Source organism: Schistocerca nitens, chromosome 5, assembly GCF_023898315.1.
Source record: "Schistocerca nitens isolate TAMUIC-IGC-003100 chromosome 5, iqSchNite1.1, whole genome shotgun sequence".
NCBI lineage: Eukaryota > Metazoa > Arthropoda > Insecta > Orthoptera > Acrididae > Schistocerca > Schistocerca nitens.
Genome location: NC_064618.1, coordinates 245505787 through 245528727, shown reverse-complemented (window position 1 = coordinate 245528727; position 22941 = coordinate 245505787). Strand labels below are relative to the sequence as shown.

Below are 22941 nucleotides of genomic sequence, written 5' to 3'. Positions count from 1 at the left end.
TGGACATGTAGGGCTGCTGTCATGAGAATGTGAGTCGAACTTTTATTGTCAAAGGGGATCGTCTGCAAAGTAAGTGCTGTGTCTATTTCTGCCCCTATGAAATCCATCAACTGAAGTACATCCCATTCTGAAAGATTGGTTTGCTTGGTATTTAAGCCAACATTGACCTATAATGCCAGAAAAGTTCTGAAAATTTTTGGTGCTATTACACACCCATTAGCATTTACGTCTTCACTGAGTACACACAAAAGATGGATGCAGCGATTGCAATTGGTAAACGTAGACTTAAGTAATTTGAAAAGTGTATTGGTTCAATAGATTCCAAATAATCCAGGTGAACTTGCGTGATTTTAAGCATTTTGTGAGAGTTCTCAGATTGTTCAGAGATCACAGCGATATCATCAACAAAATACTAGGTTCATGCATAAGTTCTTAGTATTTTCCCATAAGTTTTTTTAGACACAACAGATACACTTTATCATCAATAATATATTCTCCTTCACTATTTACAACAGTCTGCCATTGCTGGTGTAACTTTTTGATTCCACGGCTGTAGAAATCACGTAGTTGTGACGCGAAGAACTCATCAAGCCATGTTCAGAGCACATTTTCATCTGGAAAGGGAGTTCCTTGAAGGTTATTTGATAGATAGCAGAAAATCTGAGGGCACAGGATCTGGTGGTGAATAATATGAGTACGGAATGACTCCTCTGTAATGTTTTTTGTCAGTTTAGCAGGATGCAGGCAGATGTTATCGAGGAGTAGCAGCACTTCACTCAGTCTTCCTGGTTGTTGTTCTCAGTTGTTGACAATAAATACCAGCGGTGGTAGTTATACCTTGGAAAAGCCGTTTGTAGTACACCATACCATCACATAACGTTATCTTTTGTAGATGCACGCAAGTCTTTGTACAGGGAGTTGCTGGATTGCTCTTTCCCATATGTTAGCATAAAGATACCATTTCTCGTCACTAGTAATTGATACAGGATAGAAATGGTTGGTGTTGTTCACAAGCCAATTGGTGACAAACAAGCAGAGATGCACATATTACCACCTGGCAATTTTTGTGATTTTGGCTTTGAGCATGCAGTACCCAGACACCCGATTTTTGAGCCTTTCCCATTGCATGCAAATGTCATACAATGTTGGAATGATCACAGTTCATCACATTTGCCAGTTCTTGAGTAAGCTGATGTGGATCATTGTGGATTAATGTGTTCAAATGCTCTTCATCAACTCTCAAATGTCTTCCTGAATGCGGAGAGTCAATAATGTCAAAACTATCCTCCTTAAAACGAGAAAGCCGTTTTCTTGCTGTGCTCTATGTAATGGCGTTACCCCCATACATGGCACAAATATTTCTCACTGCCTCTGCTGCTGTCTCCACACTACTAAACGTAAACCGAAAAATAAATGGGAAATGTTCCAATTTCTCCATTTGACACTCTGGTTTCTAATATCCACAGCTCCACTCACTATTTCCAAATAACAAAATGACGATATATAAACTCAAATAGCAACAGTGAACTATAAGTAAAAAATGTCTTTCGATAAATAAACCATAGCAACTGGACTAAGCAATGATTCCAGTACAATGCAACTCTTTATTTACAATTATAAATATTACAAGGGGTTTGTGATAAGTCATATCACATACATCAACATCACATCCACTCAAAGATATAAGTACCTTTGTTTATATCAATTCCCTACATGCATTGCTACTAACATCTGCAGGATTGAAAGGTCCTTGTAATTCCTTTGCTGGTTCGTTACCTCCCACATTATCTAACAGCTTTACTGCCAGTCTAGCTGCAGCCCGCCCCTACTGCTTGTCTTCACTTCTTTGTTTTATGGCTTTTTGTGGTACATGAAGTAGACCTGTGTGAATTTTTATGTTTTCAGGTGATTTCACATCCATTATAAGAAAGCAAACAGAGTCTCTAGGAGACTTTTAATCAGTTTTGATCAAGAGAGACTAGAGGTTACAAGAGAATTATGTGGTGAAATAACAAAACTGATTAAAATGAAAAGTTCTCAGCGGTTGTATTTATTCAACAGATAGAAATAGAAATTACATGATACCTTAAAGTGTACAAATAAGGTGTTTTATTTATAATTTCACAACAGAAGAAAGTAGTGGCAATGTTTAGAAGAAGAACAGATGATGTCAAACTGAGACAATGTTTTGCTACGAGAGTGATTAATGCACAGAGTCAAGAAAGTATAGCATATAACATGAGAATAAAAAGCAAATATTTTGTAAGCAGAGTATCCAGTTTTTGGGGTACCAAATGGGTTCTTGTTTTCTTCACACGCTAGTGCAGACTGAAGAATGGATATCATTAACTAGTGGTCCCAAATGAACTCAGTTTCGTGCACAAATTGTATAGGTTTTACAATAATGGACAAATTGCTTTAAGACAACAATTGTCGTATGCCTGCACTCCTACGGTCTTGGATAGAGGATGTCTAAGAGATGCTGGATGTCATAATGGCATATAATGTTCCCTGCTACATCCATTAGCTGCCACCACTAGATAATGGACATTGCTGGTAATGAGATTGAATCAGTTGCCATCTCATCACATTCCATGTTTGCTTAACAGGGAAGATGGCTGCCTACTGCACTACTAATAAGAGCAACACTTTGAGATGTCCATTAGGTAACAGAAGACATTTGTTTGTAAACATTATCCTTCTGGAACAGCACTCACCAATGTTGTAGTGGCTGGGTTGGATGTATGTTACTCTGTTCAGTTTCGCCTCATTATGGGTTTGTAGTCACCATAGACTATGCCTTCCCACACCACACAATGTTTGCTTGCTTGCTGTTGCTTTATAGGCCTGGGATTCATGCCTCAGTGGCATCTCTCACTACAGTGCTGGAGAAGGTGCATGGTAGTCAGATGTGAGCAGAAGCCTAGCTGATGGCACTCGTGCTTGCTCATCTTAGAGCAAGTGGTTCCTGATAGTCTGGTTGACACTTTGTACCACTAGCTCTTAATTTTTACTTTGGTTCCTCTGTGGCTCTCAGTCCAGGCATGAGACTGTGCACACCTGTCATCTAGAACCAGTGTAACAAAAATATTGTAATGTTTCTCTTGAAATTAGTATTGGTACTTTATGCCCCAATTAGAAATTTGTCAGCATTGGACTTCTCGGAACTTCAGTGAAACACCACATATCTAAAACTACTGTGCCATAACTTTTTTTTATGTTTGTAAAAATATTAGCTGTCTCATAGCTTTGGAGTATTTTTACTCATAAATATACAGGTTCGGTTGAGAATTTTGCAAAACAAAACTTCATAATTATTAAGTCACAGATAGCTATCGTTCAGTAGTACATGAGAAAATAATTTTCATTCATCACTTTTAATATTTTGACTTGTATGGAGTTCCAATAATTTCAGGTCATGGATGTGAACTGTTTAAAGTTCTTCAGATAAAATGCTCTGAATTTGCATACATATTTTTTTCTGATAAATCTTCTCAGACCAGCATTTATTGTCTGCAGATAGCGGTCATGTGTGTGTAAGATGTGCTTACTTCTGTGAATCCATGTGTGTTTTTCTTTTCTTATGAAGGCTTGGCTGAAAACTTACTTTGTAACAGTCTTATCATTGTGCCTGTCTGCAACTCAATGTTCCATCCGTACAGTGAGTAGTAATCTACTGTTCCCATAATTGTTAAGTAAGATTTTTAAACAATGGAAAACCTAGGATGGAATGTAACAATATTATGAGACGGAAAATTGCTACTCGCCATATAGCGGAGATGCTGAGCATTTGTGCTATATGGTGAGTAGCAACTTTTCTTCTCAAAGTATTGTTAAGAAGAATTTTATTAGATTGAATGCAGTGCCACACACCCCATAGAATTTTAGATTTTTCAAAATAATCTTGTGATCAACTAAATCATAAACTTCTGATAAGTTGTAGAATACCCAGATAACATATTCTTCCCAGTTAGGTGTTTGCAATACATAGTCCACAAGTTCTTGTGTTGCTGAAGTAGTGGATTTATTTTTTGGCATCTGTGTTGGCTTCTGCTTACGATATTTTGTGACATAAGGAAGCTTATGAGTCTGCTGTACAGAATGCATTTGAATGGTCCTGGTATCTTTTTACACATGAGTTTGTAAATTTACCACTTAAATCATTTTGAAACAGCCAAATATTGATTCCAGTTCATTTTTCCTGTCAGAATCTTTTTAAGAAATGTGCATTTAAATCTCCACGCACTATTAACTGTTTCTTTTTGTCTGACAGGTCGCTAAAGTTTCGTAAAGGGAATCTGTTGACTGTTACAATTACAAGAGAAATATTCATTGCATATATAGCAACTTCTTGTTTTTCGATATTCACTCTACACGACAATGATGGCAGTCTGTAATCCCTTGTATTTAAGTTCTCTATCCCTGTGAGTACATAGTGTTAAAAAGACGAAGAAAATCTGTCGCCTCAGAATTTTCCACATCTTCTAGACATACAAGAAGCTCATCTATATTTGCTTTTCAGTGCCCTAATGTTCTGATGAAACAAACTTTTGCTTTCTTGGAAACTGTTACATATATATGGTTGTGTTCTGTTCTAATTTCTGTCAAGCCTATCTGTCTATAAATTGATTAAACCCTAAAAATTACACCCCTGTGACTCCAGTAATCACAAGGATTTTGCCTCGTGTGCATCTGGCTCCTCTTACACTTTCTGCAAGCTGCTCAGCTAATCCGTCATTCCCCCTCCTATTCCAATGCAGGCCATGATTTGTGCATAACTCATTGCAACAACATGCACAGCACAGATAAGAGACTGTTTTTCAGTCAGAAAGATATAAGATCACTCTTCCTCCCTCCCACTGCTGATATCTCCAATCACAAATGAAATAAAGCTACAAAACTGAACAATCAATAACCCAACAACTGAAAAGAGCACTCCAGACAACCTCACAAACAGCCCGCCCTCCTCACTAAGGAAAAAAAAAAAAAAAAAAAAAAAAAATGTTAGTTGGTAAACAATATGTAGTTTCACAGGTTGCCGGACTTACCAGTAAACTGGGAGGTGGTAAGTGGTGGTGGTAGATGGATGAGAGGATTGCACGGTAGCTACATTCTTGTATTTATTTTTTATGTGTCGAGTCATTTCTTGATAGCTTTTTACTTTTTATCTCAGTCTATCTTTGTATTCTCCCCCTACCTCATATCCTGCTTTCCTTCTCATTCTTAATTGCACTAGTTATTTTACTTTTTATTTCTCTACCACTTAATCAATCTGTACATGTCACACTATCCATCTATCATCTTGTGGACTGTCGGGCCTGGTGGTCTAGCGGGAAAGTCAGAGGTTGGTCTAGCAGAAAAGTGCAGAGGTTGTGGGATCAAATCCTAGCTGGAACACAAAAAAAAATTTCATTCCGCCAGTAATCTAGCCTTCACCTCTCAATGATGAGGTAGTCACCAGGAATGACACGTGGTTGAGGGTGCACCCTGAACTGCAACTCCCCTTTCCCTGATTGAATAACCGGTGTACCATACACAATTATTATATCTCTGGAATGTAGCCAGTAACTGAAGTGCAATTCTTGACATCCTACTCTTTCATACTGGTTGATCTCTATCGTTATGGGGTCTGAGTGGTCTGTCCTTCCTTTCAAACCCTCTACACTGTCTACTTCTTTTCCGCCAATGGGAAGAATGTAATAGTTTTATAAACCAGAATAGTTTTTTGTACTTTTATGTGTGCATATGAAGTACAAAAACTAAAAACTATTTATGTGACTCTATCCTGGCTTGGTCCCTCAGTGGTAGTAAAATGCCAGACGATAGACCCAAATGCCTCAGGTTCAGTCCCCAGTCTGTCCTAGGATTTTTGTCCATTATTTATCAATTTTGACAATGTTTGTTGATGTGATAAATGCCCAAGTTCTCAGGCATCAGAGTCCCCCATAACAGGCTAAGTAAGTAATTTGTAAGGCAGGGGAAGGCAGTGGGACCCCACCTTCAATAGGGCAGTGTCTAATATAGCTATATTATATTTCAAAATCATAAATTTTAGTAACAAACATGTATTTCTCTATATTTTTGTGGATGTTCATGCTATTGAGGTGCTTAAGAGCATACTTCTAAAGTAAAGCTTTATTTGAAAGCAGTGCTTTTTATTAATCTCTCATGTAAAATTTTTCTTTTTCCTTCTGTGCAGGATTCCATACCCATTTGTGCGTGCATCACAGCATTCATGTTGCATAGTTATGAAACCTACAAATGGAGATTTCCTCAAGTAAGCTGTTATTATTAAATAGTGTTGTGTTGTCGCTAACTTCCTGTTTGAAGAAAAATTTAAGATTTTTTAAGCTGCATGCATTTGTGCCTATATTTATTGGAAAAAAGCTAAGGCATGTTTCTTCATTAACTGTGTATCCCCCTCCACATTTTGGTAAATGAATGGTGGTGTAAGTTGTTCCAAAACAGTAATTTTTCTATGTAGGATTTTTTTTTAATAACACATTTTTTCATAATTTGTGATTAGCTAAATTCAGCCCTTGGACATTATGATATCACATCACACATTAATTATGTGATGCTGACAGCATGTTATGATTGACACAGCATAAGAGAAACATAATGGTGTCTCTAATAAGAGTTAAGCACAGCCATAGCAGTCAAAGACGTAATTACTACAGAGGTGAATGTCATATGAAAAATGAAAAAAGTGTAACTCATTTGTGAGCTTTGCAACTATGCCAATATACATAATAGATTAAACTAGGCCAGATAACTGTTTATGAGGTGACAAAATCCACTGATGAGTTGCACATTTTTCATTTTACATCTGAAGTAACATTTATGCTCACTAATAAACAACCAAATACAGATATACAGCACCATGAATGGACATTAACTTCAGAGATACAACCCTTACAGGTATTCCAAAATTTTACAGGTCTCTAAAAAGTAGCTGATTATAATGGTGTTTCTAGCATAGTATTAAAATCTTGTGCTAACATAATAGGACTAACCTTAAGTGAACTTTGTAATCAGTGACACAAGGCTTATTCCCAGACAGGCTTAAATCTGCTGTAGTGCCACTCATCTATAAAACAGGATAAGTAAACCACCTCTGATTACAGACCTACACTGGCTGACAAAAAAAGTGAAGCACAGAGCACCCTGAAGGGGAGGATGAAATGAAATGAAATTTCACTTGTTGAGACAGTATATGATGATATTTCAGTGAGTACAAAATCTACTCAAATTACTAAGAAATTGTTAGTATGAGTCCACGTATCAGTATGATGTTGCATCCCCTTTGACTTTCACAGTGATTTGTAGAATATAGATTTAGTTGTAGATGATAGCTGAACGGGCATAAAAGTGGTTCACAGCCATTAGTTTAAGTCTTAATCTCACAAACAATCGTAATACTTCATTTCAAACAAGAATGCCCTGTTGTCACAAGAGACATTCATGGCCACACACTAAATGAAACACTGCAAAATTACTTGAGGTCCAGTTGGTTAGTATGTTAAATGGAGTCAACATGTAGATAAACCAATCAAGAAGCTTAGTTCAGTGTGTTTGCCCTTAGAAGCATTTCTCATTGTGTTGACCTAAGGACAGGTGAGTTGGCTTATTTTGAGTGAACTGTAAGAATATTGTGCAAAGTAGATAACTGTATGTCTTGTAGGAGCCTTTCTTGGAATTTTTGTACTAATTTTCCAATACATTTACTTCATAATGGGATTTGTCTAGTGTTCACACTGGAATTGTGTACTCTAGTATAAAGGTATTCAGTAATGTTAAAAGCTGCACAAGCAGTAATTTGTTTTCAACAGATCTCAGTATTTACTGATGCAGATCACTGTTTAAAAAATCTGTTGGAATCAAGTAAACAACAGGCTATCAATAGGACATCAATAGCAGCTGTTTAACCTAGGGAGGCAGCAGTAATATAAAAGGGTATTGTTATTCGACCCTAGATTTTCCTTTTTTTAAGGAGACAGCACTTTTTTTCAGAGTAGCAATATGTTTCTAATTTATTTGTTTAAATTTAACTGGCATAAGGATGAACAGCACAAAGCAGTATAGTGACAGTTTATTCGGCTCTACGGAATATTTTTTCATTGAAGGATACACTGCATCCATTATTGAAGTATTCAGCAAGCATAATTCTAACTTTTTTGAAACATCTGTTTGTTATCTCAAGCTGTGTTCTGATAGTATATTTTGTTGCTGCTAGTCCCTTTCCTCTTTCCTGGAGAGTTCTATTCTCAGTGCCTTCATAGTGTATGCAGTTATTTGTAATATATCTACTTGAAGGTCTTTCTCAAATAATCATGCAGGAAGATAATCATATCTATGTTTTCAGTATTAAATGTTTTGAGTAATACACACATCAAAAAAAGTTTTGCATTTCCCCAGTTCCCAGAACTCCCGAAGATAGATGTTGACTGTGAATATTGTATCACAGACACAGTCCCTTTGACTGTTCAGAGATCCCAAAGATGTAAACAACTATGCATGAGCAGCGCCTATTAGACGAGGGGGTCCAACAGCTGATCAGTTCATCATTCCATGAGGAAGGACACGGCTCATGTTGCCTGTAGTTCAACCACGCCTAGACGGTCAATACTGCGGTTCAATTGTGTCCACATTGTTACTTTGTGCCAGGAAGGGCTCTCAGCAAGGGAAGTGTCCAGGCATATCCAAGTGAATCAAAGTTATGTTGTTCGGACATGGAGGAGATACGGAGGGACAGGAACTGTTGATGACACGCCTCACTCAGGCCGCCCAAGGGCTACTATTGCAGTGGATAACTGCTACCTACCAATTATGGCTCGGAGGAACCCTAACAGCAACACCACCATTGTTGAATAGTGCTTTTCGTGCAGCCACAGAACATCGTGTTATGACTCAGATTGTGCGCAATAGGCTGCCTGATACACAACTTCACCCTCGGCATACATAGCGAGATCCATCTTTGCGACCACGACACCATGCAGCGCGGTACAGATGGGCCCAACAACATGCCAAATGGACCGCTCAGGATTGGCATCACATTCTCTTCACCAATAAGTGTCGCATATGCCTTCAACCAGACAGTCATCAGAGACATGTTTGGAGGTAACCCGGTCACTCTGAATGCCTTAGACACAATGTCCAGTGAGTGCAGCAAGGTGGAGGTTCCCTGATGTTTTGGGGTGGCATTATGTGGGACTGACGTACACCGCTGGTGGTCATGGAAGGCACTGTAACGGCTGTACGATATCGGCAGCGTATTGGTGAGGCATTCGTCTTCATGGATGACAATTCACAACCCCATTGTGCACATCTTGTGAATGATTTCCTTCAGGATAATGATATTGCTCAACTAGAGTGGCCAGCATGTTCTCCAGACATGAACCCTATTGAACATGCCTGGGATAGATTGGAAAGGGCTGTTTATGGTCGACGTGACCCGCCAATCACTCTGGGGGATCTACGCCCAAATTGCCGTTGAGGAGTGGGACAGTCTGGACAAACAGTGCCTTGATGAACTTGTGGATAGTATGCCACGAGGAATACAGGCGGCATGCATCAATGCAAGAGGACGTGCTACTGGATATTAGAGGTACCGGCGTGTACAGCAATATGGAACATCACCTCTGAAAGTCTTGCTGTGTGGTGGGTGGTACAACATGCAATGTGTTGTTTTCATGAGCAGTAAAAAGGGTGTAAATGATGTTTATATTGATCTCTACTCCAATTTTCTCTGCAGGTTCCAGAACTTTTGGAACCGAGGTGATACAAAACTTTTTTGATGCATGTATTAGGAAACACGCTTACAGAATTTCAAACACGTTCTCTGCTGCCTATTTTGCTTATGATAATCTGCAATTAAAAATCTTTATTTCATGCATTATATTTTTCTGTAGAAATGTATTTCAGTAGATGTGAACTCATTGCAAACACATCTTGACATGGGAAAATGAGAGATGCTGAGACACTTGTACCTTGTAACAATGGTAGACTAGCTTTACATAAAATCCCATTTGTTTTAGAACTCCACAATCAGAAATACTTGCATTCACACCTGTATGATTATACATGATTCCTTAATTATCAGTGGTAAATCCAAATATCATCGTCATCATCATCATCATCATCATCATCATCATCACCACCACCACCACCATCACCACCACCACAAGTTGTTGTGCTCTTTGCTGAGCTTCGTGACCCATGAATCGAGCGTCTGCATCCTGGATGGTTACCAGCTTCTCTTAGAACTTGCTGAAGAGGTAGACACGAGATCGTGATTTCATCAGTCCACTTGTCCGCTGCTCTTCCTCTTATTCTCTTGCCCTCGATCTTCTCTTCCGTGATTATTTTTTCCAGGTTTTCTCCATCTCTTCTCACGGTATGGCCAAAGAAATGGAGAATTTTTTGGTTGACACAAGAAGAAAGGTGCATCATGAAATTGAATTGCTCAATAATGGACACATTTGTTCTTCTTTCAGTCCATTTTCTACGCAGCATCCTCCGCAAGCACCAAAGCTCAAATACATTGATGCACTGTTTGTCTCTGCCTTTAAGGGTCCATGTCTTGTAACAATAAAAGAAGACTGAAAACATGGGTGTTTTAACAAGCCAGACCTTTGTGGTGTTCATTATTGCTCTGTTCTGTCAGGTCTTGGTGAACTTCATAGCCACTCACCCTAGCGTTATCTGTCTTCGTATCTTATCTTCACAGCTTCCCGTGTCACAGATGGTTGACCCAAGATAGATGAAAGAATGCATGACTTCCAGTTCCTTCAGTTGACCTGTGAGTTGAACCTATACTCCTCGATCAACTATCATGAGTTTGGACTTACTGAGATTGAGATTGAGGCCCAATCCATATGATAGACCAATTTCCATTACTTTTGTTAATAGCTCAGCAAGTTCATCTTTGACACTGGCTGAAAGCATTGTGTCATTAGCAAATCGGAGGTTGTAAATAATTCTATCACCAATGGAGATGACTTAAGTCCAAACAACAAGAGCATCTCTAATGACATGTTATGCATAGATGTTGTACAGTCTGGGAGATAGAACACAACCCTATCTGATGCCTTTTGATACACTGAAGAAATCAGATGTGCCAGCATTTGTCTTCGCAGCTGTGAGGTGATTATTGTATAGAATTCTGATCAGTGCTGTCAAATGTTGTGGGACATTGAACTCAGCAATCAGCTGCCACAACTCTCCCCACACAACACAGTCAAAGGCTTCCCTACAGTCATTGAAGCAGATGAAGACAGGAACACAGAACTCACTCTTGCGATTTCTCGATTATTTGCTATGTTTTGAGCATCTGTTCACAAGTTCCTTTTGCTTCAACAACACCTGCTTGTTCTGTGGATATGTGAGGCTGAATGTATGGCTTCAAATGTTACTTTCTTTCTAGCTGACTTAAATTTGACTGGCATAAGCATTAATAGCACTAAGCAATATTGTAAAAGTTTATTGTTAATACAGTATATAGATTAAATTTCCATGATTTCGTGTACCTTTTGCTAGTGTATTCCGTGACATGATTGCACGTCACTGAAGGTTCTACTTCTTGATGGGATTTTAAGGAACGTGATGAATTTGGTTGTGCTTCACTCTTACCAGGAACACCATCACATTGTATTCTTTCCCACACTGTGCTCATAGAGTCATGATTAGCTGTAAGCATAACATAATTTTTGGTATGATGTAGCTTAATAAATCCTAAGGGAGGCAAAGTTAGCTGTCACTGAATTGCTTACATGAGAGAGAGAGAGAGAGAGAGAGAGAGAGAGAGAATTCAAGAAAGGAAGAAAGGTAAGGGAAAATGATTTGGAAAAAATTAATTGAAATTAACTGCGAATGAGTTTTACATAGAAATAGGAAAAAGGGAGAGAGAGAGAGAGAGAGAGAGAGCGAGAGAATATTGCATGAAGTATACAGATGTTTGATGACTGCTATGGGTTCAGCAACGACAATCAAGATGAACAATGGATGTAAAGACAATTTGCATAAACAATACTATTCCCAGAGTCCATTCATTATAGCTTGTTATCTTCAGGCTTGTCTGCTTTTGCTGGGACCTTTATGATATGATATATAAATTCTATGTATGAAAATAGACATATTAAAACTATTGCTGGACTTAGACTTGAAGCCAGCAACTCACATTTCTTGGTCAGTGCTCTTACTGACTCAAGCTATCTTGCCCTCACAATTACAGCTTTGCAGTACCTTTCTCTCAAATCTGTTGTCTCAATTGTAGGTGTGTTTATCAGTATTGTGTGAAATAAATAAAGATGGAGGATCTGCAAACAGTAACATCAAAGACTGTTTGAATGGTTGATAAAGGTTAGATTTTTCTCCTCATTTGTGGTTTTTGCGTTGTCAGTAGTACTACCGTAGACCCTCAGTCAACTGAATTTCAAGGGACCAAAACATAAGCAATTTGGTTTAACAAAGGTTGAATTAACAAGTTTTGCTGTAAAAATCTCTTTTTATGGGTACCATTGTATGATGGTGCTTGATATTCATGATCGCTTAGAAAAAATAAAAATAACCACACCGTTTAAATACAACAGTATTTCTGGCATTTGTTGAATTGTCAAACGCTTGTCATCCCCCTCCCTCCCCTCAAGCAATACAATTATGTACATATTGTGGAACAATACTGTACCCATTGAATTAGTGTGTCATTTACTACAACAAACAATAATCTAGAGAAGCACTTTAATGTACTGCTCTTTAACACATTAAATATTAATCAGAACATGTTGTCCTTCACAACTGTTCTTATCCCTTTACATATTTTACTTGTATATAGTCATTTGAAAAAAAATCAGTAATTGTTGTTTGTCGGACTTCTGGTCATAATATTGTGGCACTCTCTGAAGATACCACATCCAGAGCAGCCTGAAATGCCAGGGAGTCATCAGAAGTGGCAGCAAGTGTTTCAAGAACAGCAGCTGTAGCTGCGGTGGTGTAATATCTTCATGTTCCTCCTTAGAAGATGACAGTACAGCATTATCATTCTCCTCTGCAGCACCAGCAGAACAATTGACTGGTTCTTCAGCAGCACTGATGGTGTCATGTGCCTACATCCATTCTTCCATACTGACAGCACAAGAAGGCAGCATCTAAGCCTGTAGAAGAGCAGCATTCAGAATCTGAAGCTATATCCACATTATTAGTATGTCCAGATGTTGGCTCATTGGTTTCTTCTTCTGTTTTAGTGGTATTATCAGTTGCTGTCCAGGATTTCTTAAAAGAGTTAGTTATGGTGTCTGTTGTAGCTTCATCCCAAACACCAGATATTTTGTGGGTAGATCGCAGTACTTTCGAATGTGAAACTGTTTCTTTTAGTTTTATTGCACTGATGGCAACCTTAAATAGTTCTTGTAATTACATGATTGTTCCTTGATCCAATGGCTGCAGATGGCTCATGGTGTTCACTGGTAAGAAGGCAGCTTCTGTGTTTGGAAGTTACAGGTCATCAAACTGATGTGCCAAGCAGGGGTTCAAAGTTGGCAAAATATTTCTCTTCCTCACAGTCAGTCATTTGTTGTTGAACCTTGAAAAGCCAGCTACAGAAGAGGGATTTGGCCATCCAAGCTTTATTGTTAGTCTCACAGTGGCTGCTTCAATGACTGTAGGGAAGCCTTTGACTGTGTTGGCACGGCACATTGAATAGGTTGACATTTGTAAAATCCTTCCTTCTAGTTACAGCCCCATTTCTCTCACTAGCTGTGTTTGAAAGATGATGGAACGTATGATTCATGCCCGGCTGGTATGGTGACTCCAGTCTCACAATTTACTAACCACGGAACAGTGTGGATTTCAAGTGCTCTGTTCTGCAGTTGACCATTTCATCACTTTGTCCACCCATGTCAGGAATGGTTTTCTGCGGAAATCTTGCTGGAGAACACTGGTGGGTAACGGGAAGAGAGGATATATTGAAGAGCAAGTTCCCATCTCCGGAGTTCGGATAGGATAGTGTTGGTGGGAAGTATCCAGATAACCCGGACGGTGTAACACTGTGCCAAGATGTGCTGGCCGTGCACCAAGGCATGTTTAGCCACAGGGTGATCCTCATTACCAACAAACACTGTCTGCCTGTGTCCATTCATGCGAAAGGACAGTTTGTTGCTGGTCATTCCCACATAGAATGCATCACAGTGTAGGCAGGTCAGTTGGTAAATCACGTGGGTGCTTTCACATGTGGCTCTGCCTTTGATCGTGTACACCTTCCGGGTTACAGGACTGGAGTAGGTGGTGGTGTGAGGGTGCATGGGACAGGTTTTACACCGGGGGCGGTTACAAGGATAGGAGCCAGAGGGTAGGGAAGGTGGTTTGGGGATTTCATAGGGATGAACTAACAGGTTACGAAGGTTAGGTGGACGGCGGAAAGACACTCTTGGTGGAGTGGGGAGGATTTCATGAAGGATGGATCTCATTTCAGGGCAGGATTTGAGGAAGTCGTATCCCTGCTGGAGAGCCACATTCAGAGTCTGGTCCAGCCCCGGAAAGTATCCTGTCACAAGTGGGGCACTTTTGTGGTTCTTCTGTGGGGGATTCTGGGTTCGAGGGGATGAGGAGGCGGCTCTGGTTATTTGCTTCTGTACCAGGTCGGGAGGGTAGTTGCGAGATGCGAAAGCTGTTGTCAGGTTGTGGGTGTAATGGTTCAGGGATTCCGGACTGGAGCAGATTCGTTTGCCACGAAGACCTAGGCTGTAGGAAAGGGACCGTTTGATGTGGAATGGGTGGCAGCTGTCATAATTTCCCCCTAAGGTAAGTCTTTCCGCTCCCGGGATTGGAATGACTGCTTACCCTCTCCCTTAAAACCCACATCCTTTCGTCTTTCCCTCTCCTTCCCTCTTTCCTGATGAGCAACAGTTTGTTGCGAAAGCTTGAATTTTGTGTGTGTGTTTGTGTTTGTTTGTGTGTCTATCGACCTGCCAGCACTTTCGTTCAGTAAGTCACATCATCTTTGTTTATATATATATATATATATATATATATATATATATATATATATATATATATATATATATGCTTGTGTCTGTATATGTGCGGATGGATATGTGTGTAAGGTAAGGTAAGTCTTTCCACTCCCGGGATTGGAATGAGTCCTTACCCTCTCCCCTAAAACCCACATCCTTTCGTCTTTCCCTCTCCTTCCCTCTTTCCTGATGAGGCAACAGTTTGTTGCGAAAGCTTGAATTTTGTGTGTGTGTTTGTGTTTGTTTGTGTGTCTATCGACCTGCCAGTGCTTTCGTTCAGTAAGTCACATCATATATATATATATATATATATATATATATATATATATATAACAGAGGGAAACATTCCACGTGGAATGAGGGTGTTGCGAAAGCTTGAATTTTGTGTGTATATTTGTGTTTGTTTGTGTGTCTATCGACCTGCCAGCGCTTTTGTTTGGTAAGTCTCATCATCTTTCTTTTTATATATATATATATATATATATATATATATATATATATATATATATATATATGCTTGTGTCTGTATATGTGCGGATGGATATGTGTGTAAGGTAAGGTAAGTCTTTCCACTCCCGGGATTGGAATGAGTCCTTACCCTCTCCCCTAAAACCCACATCCTTTCGTCTTTCCCTCTCCTTCTCTCTTTCCTGATGAAGCAACCGTGGGTTGCGAAAGCTTCAATTTTGCCTGTGTGTTTGTGTTTGTTAGTGTCTCTGTCAACACACCAATGCTTTCGTTTGGTAAGTTACATCATCTTTGTATATATATATATATATATATATATATATATATATATATATATATATATATATATATATATACCTCTTTCATACATACTTACTTACACAGATGCAACTCACACACACAACTGTAATGTAGGCAACTGAAACATTGTCTGAGACTGCAGTTGTGTGTATGAGTAGCATTTGCATGAGTGTGTGTGTGTGTGTGTGAGTGTGTGTGTGTGTTTGTGCCTTTATTGCTGGCATAGATCTTACTGGCCGAAAGCTTTATTCGTGACATACATATGTAAATGTGAGCAGGCATTTACATGGTGAGTAGCAACTTTCCTTTTCATAATACTGTTACATCCCATCCTGGATTTTCCATGGTTTGGTATATAATGTTGTAGCTAGTATTGAAAATATGTGATTGTTGAATATTTTTTCAACTATTCTTGATGTTAATCTGTTGTGTTTCTATCTTTCAGTGATTACTTGAATTCTAAAGACCTTCATATAGGAGTCACTTCATCTAAGGGGTTAGTGGTAGAATATGACAAAAATGGGTTGCAGTATGACAAAGCGAGCTTGTGGAAACAGTGCTTAATAGTAGATGGTGCTGATGAGTCTTGGAGTGAAATATGGGATAACACTTTAAGACATGTGTCCAGTCTAACTTGCTGGTCTTCTGAAAGGTAACTTGGCTCATTTAAGCTTGAAGTAGAAACATTTGACATTAATTACAGAGGGGCAGACTGAAGAACAGAATTTATCTGCCGCCAGTAGTCACTGAACTTGTTTTTTGTGCATTCTATAAAAGTCTGCCATTGGTGCCCCTGTATAAACACTGAGTCATGCTTAAGAAGAAGAAACAAAACCATTATATATAATCTCACAGTTCAAAAGAAATCAGCATACGCTTACATGCAAACCAATATCTTTTTGGATGTTGGTTATATCTACTTGGGGCTTGGAGTTCATGAACTTTTACAATCAACTGCTTTGCTGATAACTTTTGTGCACATTGCTGATAGGTCATTAAATTCCCCACTGACATGGAAGCACTGAGGCACTGTACACTGCACCATACTACATGACACATCTATTAGGAAGCATCTGTTTCTCTTTGAAAACATCCATTAGTATGGAATTGTTACATTGTAGTTGTAGTTGCCCTGTGTGTTTGAAGATGTTCAGATAAAGGCAGTTATAACAATAATGGGCACTCCAAACCATTATTGCTAAGCTATTAATCTCCAACTTGCCCTACAGCTGCCGAGTGTTACATACTTATATACTGTACAGTGCAAATTAAGTCTTTCAATAAAATTGAGGGTATGTTTTTAAAGTAGTGCATCATGTTGTTCTCTCAGCAGCAAAGGCAGACGAAATATGAATCAGGTTCTTTGCTGTAAAACTGACTACAGCTGCTCAAGAGGGTCAAATAGGCTGATACAAAATAACAAAGTGGATGCATCAAAAGCTAACTTGTAGAGAATGATGTGTAAGTTATTTGCCAGAAACCTTTCAAAAATATAAAACTGCAAAAAATTGCTGATGTACAGAGTGGGCAAAATGAAAGTGGCTTGGATAATATTTGTGACTGTCACAGAACTGGCCCTTATTAATCACATGCCTCTGTATGCGCATCTTCCACATGCTCTGTCCCGAGTGCTTCACTGTGTCATTATGTACGAGTGAGTGAGAAGAGCAGACGTATTTAGTGACCAGTTGAATGCAACACAAAATAATGCTCACAAAAAAAGAGCCCATGTTCAATAGCAGTGCTCTTCACACCAACCTAGAGCAGTTTGTGCTCCATGGCACCATCTCCAGCAGTCAGAAAGGAGTAACGGTGTGAGGGTTATTAAACACTGATCAAAACCTGTCTCTGCTTTAAAAGTAAAATATTTAATGTGGTCTACACTGTTTTATTACATTTTTTGTTTTTCCTTGTTTGTTATATTTTTGTTAGTATTTTATGATTGCTGACATTTCCAAAAACTATGTTCCAAAAGGTTTGTGTGCAGAGTTGTTTGCGCAAGAGTGTAAGACTGGAAGTGTTTCGACAAAACCTCCAGCAAAGTGTGAAATGCAAAACTTAATGGCAGAATGGTACAAAATGGATTCTGTAGTGAACAAAAACCTTAACTATCCAAAAACAGTTTGACTCTTAACTGTAAATATTTTCTGGGTCAGAGTTATATTGCGCACCCTGTACAAAGATTAACTGGCAAGTTACCTCTGTCAGGCTATAAATAAAATATTGGAGTAGTTTCAGCATGTCTATTAAAATCTTAATTCTATACCATTATGTTACTTTTCTACATAATCACCAATTAGACTTAAGATGTTTCACAACATTTAATGAGTTGACTAACTCCCTCTGCTTAAAATTCATTTGTCTGAGATTGCAGTCAGTCATTGAAAACATATTTGTATTCATTTTCAGAGTCAGAGCTTTGGGAGTCAGGCCAATTTTTTGTATGCATTAAGAGGGTGGATCTTACTTGAAACCAAATCTGGACTGCAGGGAAATTGTTCATAAATGTCCTGTTTGTACTGATGCAACAATTCTCAGTTTAGCAGACAGTTTGCTACATAAAAATGAGCACACAACTTAAAGCACACTGATTCTTTAGTCACAATCTCAAGCAAAACATGTCGAGATGTCTGCAGAAACTTGTCCAACAGTTTAGACATTGTGAAATGATTAGTTTCATGAATTCTGAAATTGATTTTCTCTCCCAGTTTGTTGCTTGCTGCAGACAGCCAGTTATGAATTCTTGACAGCCAGTTATGAATTCTTAAGCAAATGATACCATTAATGTAAAACACCTTCACTCGTCACTCTCAGTTTATATACAGCAGAGATTTCGTGACGAATGTCAACAGCTTTGCAAATTTTTCGATTAAAAACTACTTTACAAGATAGAGTTAATATTGGAGACAACATTCAATTGCACTGGACAGGATATTCAGTTGCAATGCTCATTGTTAAAGGGTAATGTGGGCAAATGAGAACCAGTGTAGCTTTCTCTCTATTGCACCTCTGAGTATATTAATATGTTGGAGAAGTCAGTGTAGCAACTGCATTGTTCCTCCTCCCCCTCTTCCTCCTCCTCCTCCTCAGGTGGTGATTTGACAGTTTGCTGAAAACCTGGGACACAACATGTACTGAAAACCGACACATGTGGACCAATACTGGCAGAGAAGTCCCGACAAAAGTCATATTAGAACATTTTCCATTTCCACTCTGCAAATGGATGAGATCAAACTTCTGCCAAATCATAAACATGTACATTGAAATCCATCCAAAGTGAGACTGAATCTGAATGACATTTCATTAATGTTTCATTTGATTAAACATTATAACTATTGTGTGTGTGTGTGTGTGTGTGTGTGTGTGTGTGTGTGTGTGTGTGTGTAAGAACTTAGCACTTCTCCAAAGAACCCTGGCAAAGCTTGTTGGAGCTTCTATGTTCGCATCCAGGCAGATACTTTCACTCACAAAGTTGTTGCAGTCACCATTCCATGTTGACATATGTCATGCCTTGGCATGTTTCTTCATGTGCAAATAAAATAACAAAGCTGCACAATAATTATGCTCTCTGCTAATATAACTTGTTTTCTGGTTTTCATTTGTGAGTAAAATTAATTGGCAAGAATAAGTAGGGATACACACCACTCTTGTGGATTGATATTTAACACCATAATATGCAACATTGGTTTCAGGCTTGTACTAGAAAATTTTAATTCATCTTCCACCATCTTGCTCATATAAGGAATAATGAATATGGCCAACTTAGGACACTGTTTTTCTTAATGAAGATACAATCTTGCAGAACTTCTCCCAAGATTTAAACAGTTTCAAAAGGTGAAAAATTGAAATGAATGGTTATAATAATGGATAAACCTCATAATTATGTTAAATTACCATGCTTTGATTTCCTATCCGATATTGAAATAAATAAGAATCAGCTACTGGAAAGTATAGAAAAATCATAATGCGAAACTTAATTCAGAGCTTCCAAACAAAAGTTTCTAACTGGCATATCTTCCATTTATATTACTTTTCTGTAATTCATTCTAACTGCAGAGCATCATACATAAAAATCAATGTCCAAAAAGTAAATGGATTTCTGTTTTTCCGTTTAATTACTACTTTATAAAAAATTCAGAATAAAGTAGTGTTACTTGAGTACAGAATACAGAATACTCCATTCTAGTTTCTTCTTCCTGAATGCTGTTTAAGTGATGAATTTTCAAAATACAAAGTTATTTGTTTCAGAATCTTAAAACCACCAGACACTATTACATTAATAATTTTTGGGCTTGTTTCAATTTTAAATAATGGTGATTTAAAATCATAATGCTAAAATGCTGTTGATAATATTTATCAACATAACATGAGAGGAAATGCGGTAGACACCAAAAGAACAGGTAGAACTAAAGATTGCAACATATAAAATATCATAGATATACAACAAATCAAGCTATGTTGTAAGAAATTGCCAAAAATAATTAAATTTTTAATGTTAACAGCTTTTGACATTTGTAAAATATCTTTCCTGAATCCTTTAAAAGCTGTGAAGCACTGTTTGGAGAAAAATTTGTTTTTGTTCAGTGCTACTCACAAAAGAAAGAAACATAATCTCACAGATATATCGAGTGTAGAACAAATCACAGAGGAAGTGCATCATCCAGTTTCAGAGATTACTGCTTTTGGTGAAGTACAGCATGGAAACTAATTCAGAGTTCCTCTTCACCTGAAGTTGTTCGAAGAGTTGCCTTATGTGCCATTCTCAACAGTGATATTCTATAAAGAAATGGGAGTAAAAATTTTATTCTGTTCCTAGCCAAGCACTGAAATTAGTATATTATGGAACACTTTACCCCTTTCTCAATTATGGAATTGAACTATGGGGTTGTGCAGCTGATGTACACTTAAAAAGAATACTACTACTACTACTACAGAACAGAGCAATATGACATATACATGCGATGGGACATAAGAGATTCATATCGTGAAGTGTTGGTGCAGCACAAATATCTGACAATATATTCTCTGTACATCTTCAAAATAGTTGTATTTTTTATAAGTCAACCAACAGAAGCTATCAAGGGCAGTCATGTACATGATCACAACACTAGAACAAAGTGTAACTATTTCCGTAACAGAACAGTGTTAAAAATGACTGATAAAAAGTCCATATATCAGTGGTTTGATTTGGTATAAAAAGTTACCAAATGCTCTAAGAACGTACGTGGGAAATGTTTTTATAACAAAATTAAAATCTTTTCTAATCGAAAAATGTTTTTAATCTTTCAACGAATTTTAAGATTGGGATTGTAACATGAGGCATTTAGCATATCAGTTGTAATGTGATAAATGTAAAAAATAGACATAAGAAGCAACAGCTATAAAATATAGTGCATTTTACAAGTATAAATATAACCATAGTATTACGTCTGACAAATAAATAAATCTGTAGTCTGTCATATCTAAAACTGTGCACAATTTGTGTACAAAGATAGTTGCAAAATAAGCTAACATTTACCACATAGACTATTAAATTGGCGTGCTACAATATTTTTGTTCTTTTTTTCTGGTAGGTACAATGAAGAAAATTTCAACTGTTACAATTTTGTTTTGAAATTTTTGCAAGAGCTGAGGTATGGAGCCCTCAGTGCAGCCGCTGTCAGTAGAACAAGATTTTGTGAAAGTTACATTGTGCCTCAAACTACAACAGCAGGAAAGTACATTTCTTTGTACCGAAAACTGAAAAAAAGTGGCTGTGTTATTCACAGAATATCTTCAAAACACACTGCCTGTAACACACTTAAATAGGGTGTGTTTGTAAATGTTTCAGTATTTTTGTTTTATCATCTAAATGTATATTTTTGAAATAAAATTTACTATTCCTAACAAATATTCATAATACCTTGTGAATTGGTCATTAAACCCCATTAACTCTTTTATCTTCTTCATAATAAATATTAGTGTGTCAATCTTTGTAATATCAGTATGTTGTGGTCTTGAAAGTAATCCATTATGCCTCTAAACAGTTTTTAAAACAGTGATAGACAAAGAAGATTGCCAGGCATTTAAAATGCAATACATGCTTTGAACAGCAACCTTTAATGCTTGTATACATTATAAGTAGAAGCTTTCAATCAGACTGTCCCAACACTGCTCCAGAGGCTTAGGCACGTGTAAGTACCTGTCAACTTGCCTTTGCACAGATACAGGTAGCATAGGCTAGCCGCTAGGCAGCCATATTGCATGGGTTTTGTGCATGTGCAAGCCACTTGGCTTCCCCTGTCTGTAGGGTCCAACTAGGGCCTTACGATCATGTACACTAGGATCCAACTAACTGATTACCACCTATCAGCTGTTTTCCAACCCAGCCTTTGAGCTGCAACAGGTTGCATGCACCTTTTGTGTACATGCAATGTATAGTTAAATGTAAGTAAATCTGTTAGGAGTACATTTTACTACTCTTTATCTTTTGAGAAAGATTTTAAAAATACACACATTCATTTATCATCAAGTGTAATCAGAATAATGATTCAAGTTAGGTGGCCTTGTGTTTGTTGTATTCGCCCCAACACGGTTAAGGAGGACATCACAATAATATATATTGGCTTGACATGAAATTGTACACACAATACATCAGATATTTAGTTTTGGCTGCTAAAACTTCTTAGCTCGTACTGATTTGTCTTTGATCCTCTCCTCAACAGGAGGGAGGTGAGGGATGGTAACCTGGTGAAGAATTTAAATGCCCCGAACCATCTGGGCCAGTAGAGGCAGGAGTGGGCAAACAAATGACACATGGCCACTCTTGCTGCCCGGCTGTAGTGTACACGATCATACTTCTTTGATTGCACACAGGCAGGTGTGCCCATTGGTTTGCACATGTGCATAACATGTGAAATAGGGCCACCTGACTTGTATCCTACACTACCTGTGCCTGCCCGCAAGCGTGTTGATACGCAGGTAGGAGACGCCGAAATACAAACAAATGTTATACTGGGCATATTATCCCTCCATTACTCATATATGCGTGGAAAATATGGGTAATTAACTTAGCACCTACTGCTATGCTCGCATCTGCACAGATTTTCTTTTTTTTCTTTAATTGAGCTTTTATGTTGTTCATAAATTGTAACAGCATCTAAACTTTTCACGCTAATTAAGGCCA

The 22941-nt window shown here is 38.1% G+C and overlaps 1 protein-coding gene across 5 annotated transcripts in view; it reads left to right on the top strand.

Annotated features, from left to right (window-relative positions):
- LOC126259348 (MKRN2 opposite strand protein) overlaps positions 1-21666 on the top strand; it is a 102803-nt gene extending 81137 nt beyond the window's left edge. For all 5 annotated transcript variants that reach the window (XM_049956062.1, XM_049956061.1, XM_049956064.1 and 2 more), the window contains 3 exons: positions 6200-6277; positions 16222-16428; positions 21350-21666. In XM_049956062.1, coding sequence (XP_049812019.1) covers positions 6200-6277; positions 16222-16428; positions 21350-21584 — 520 coding nt within the window. In that variant the 3' untranslated portion in view covers positions 21585-21666. The remainder of the gene's footprint in view (positions 1-6199; positions 6278-16221; positions 16429-21349) is intronic.
- Positions 21667-22941: the final 1275 nt, after the last annotated feature.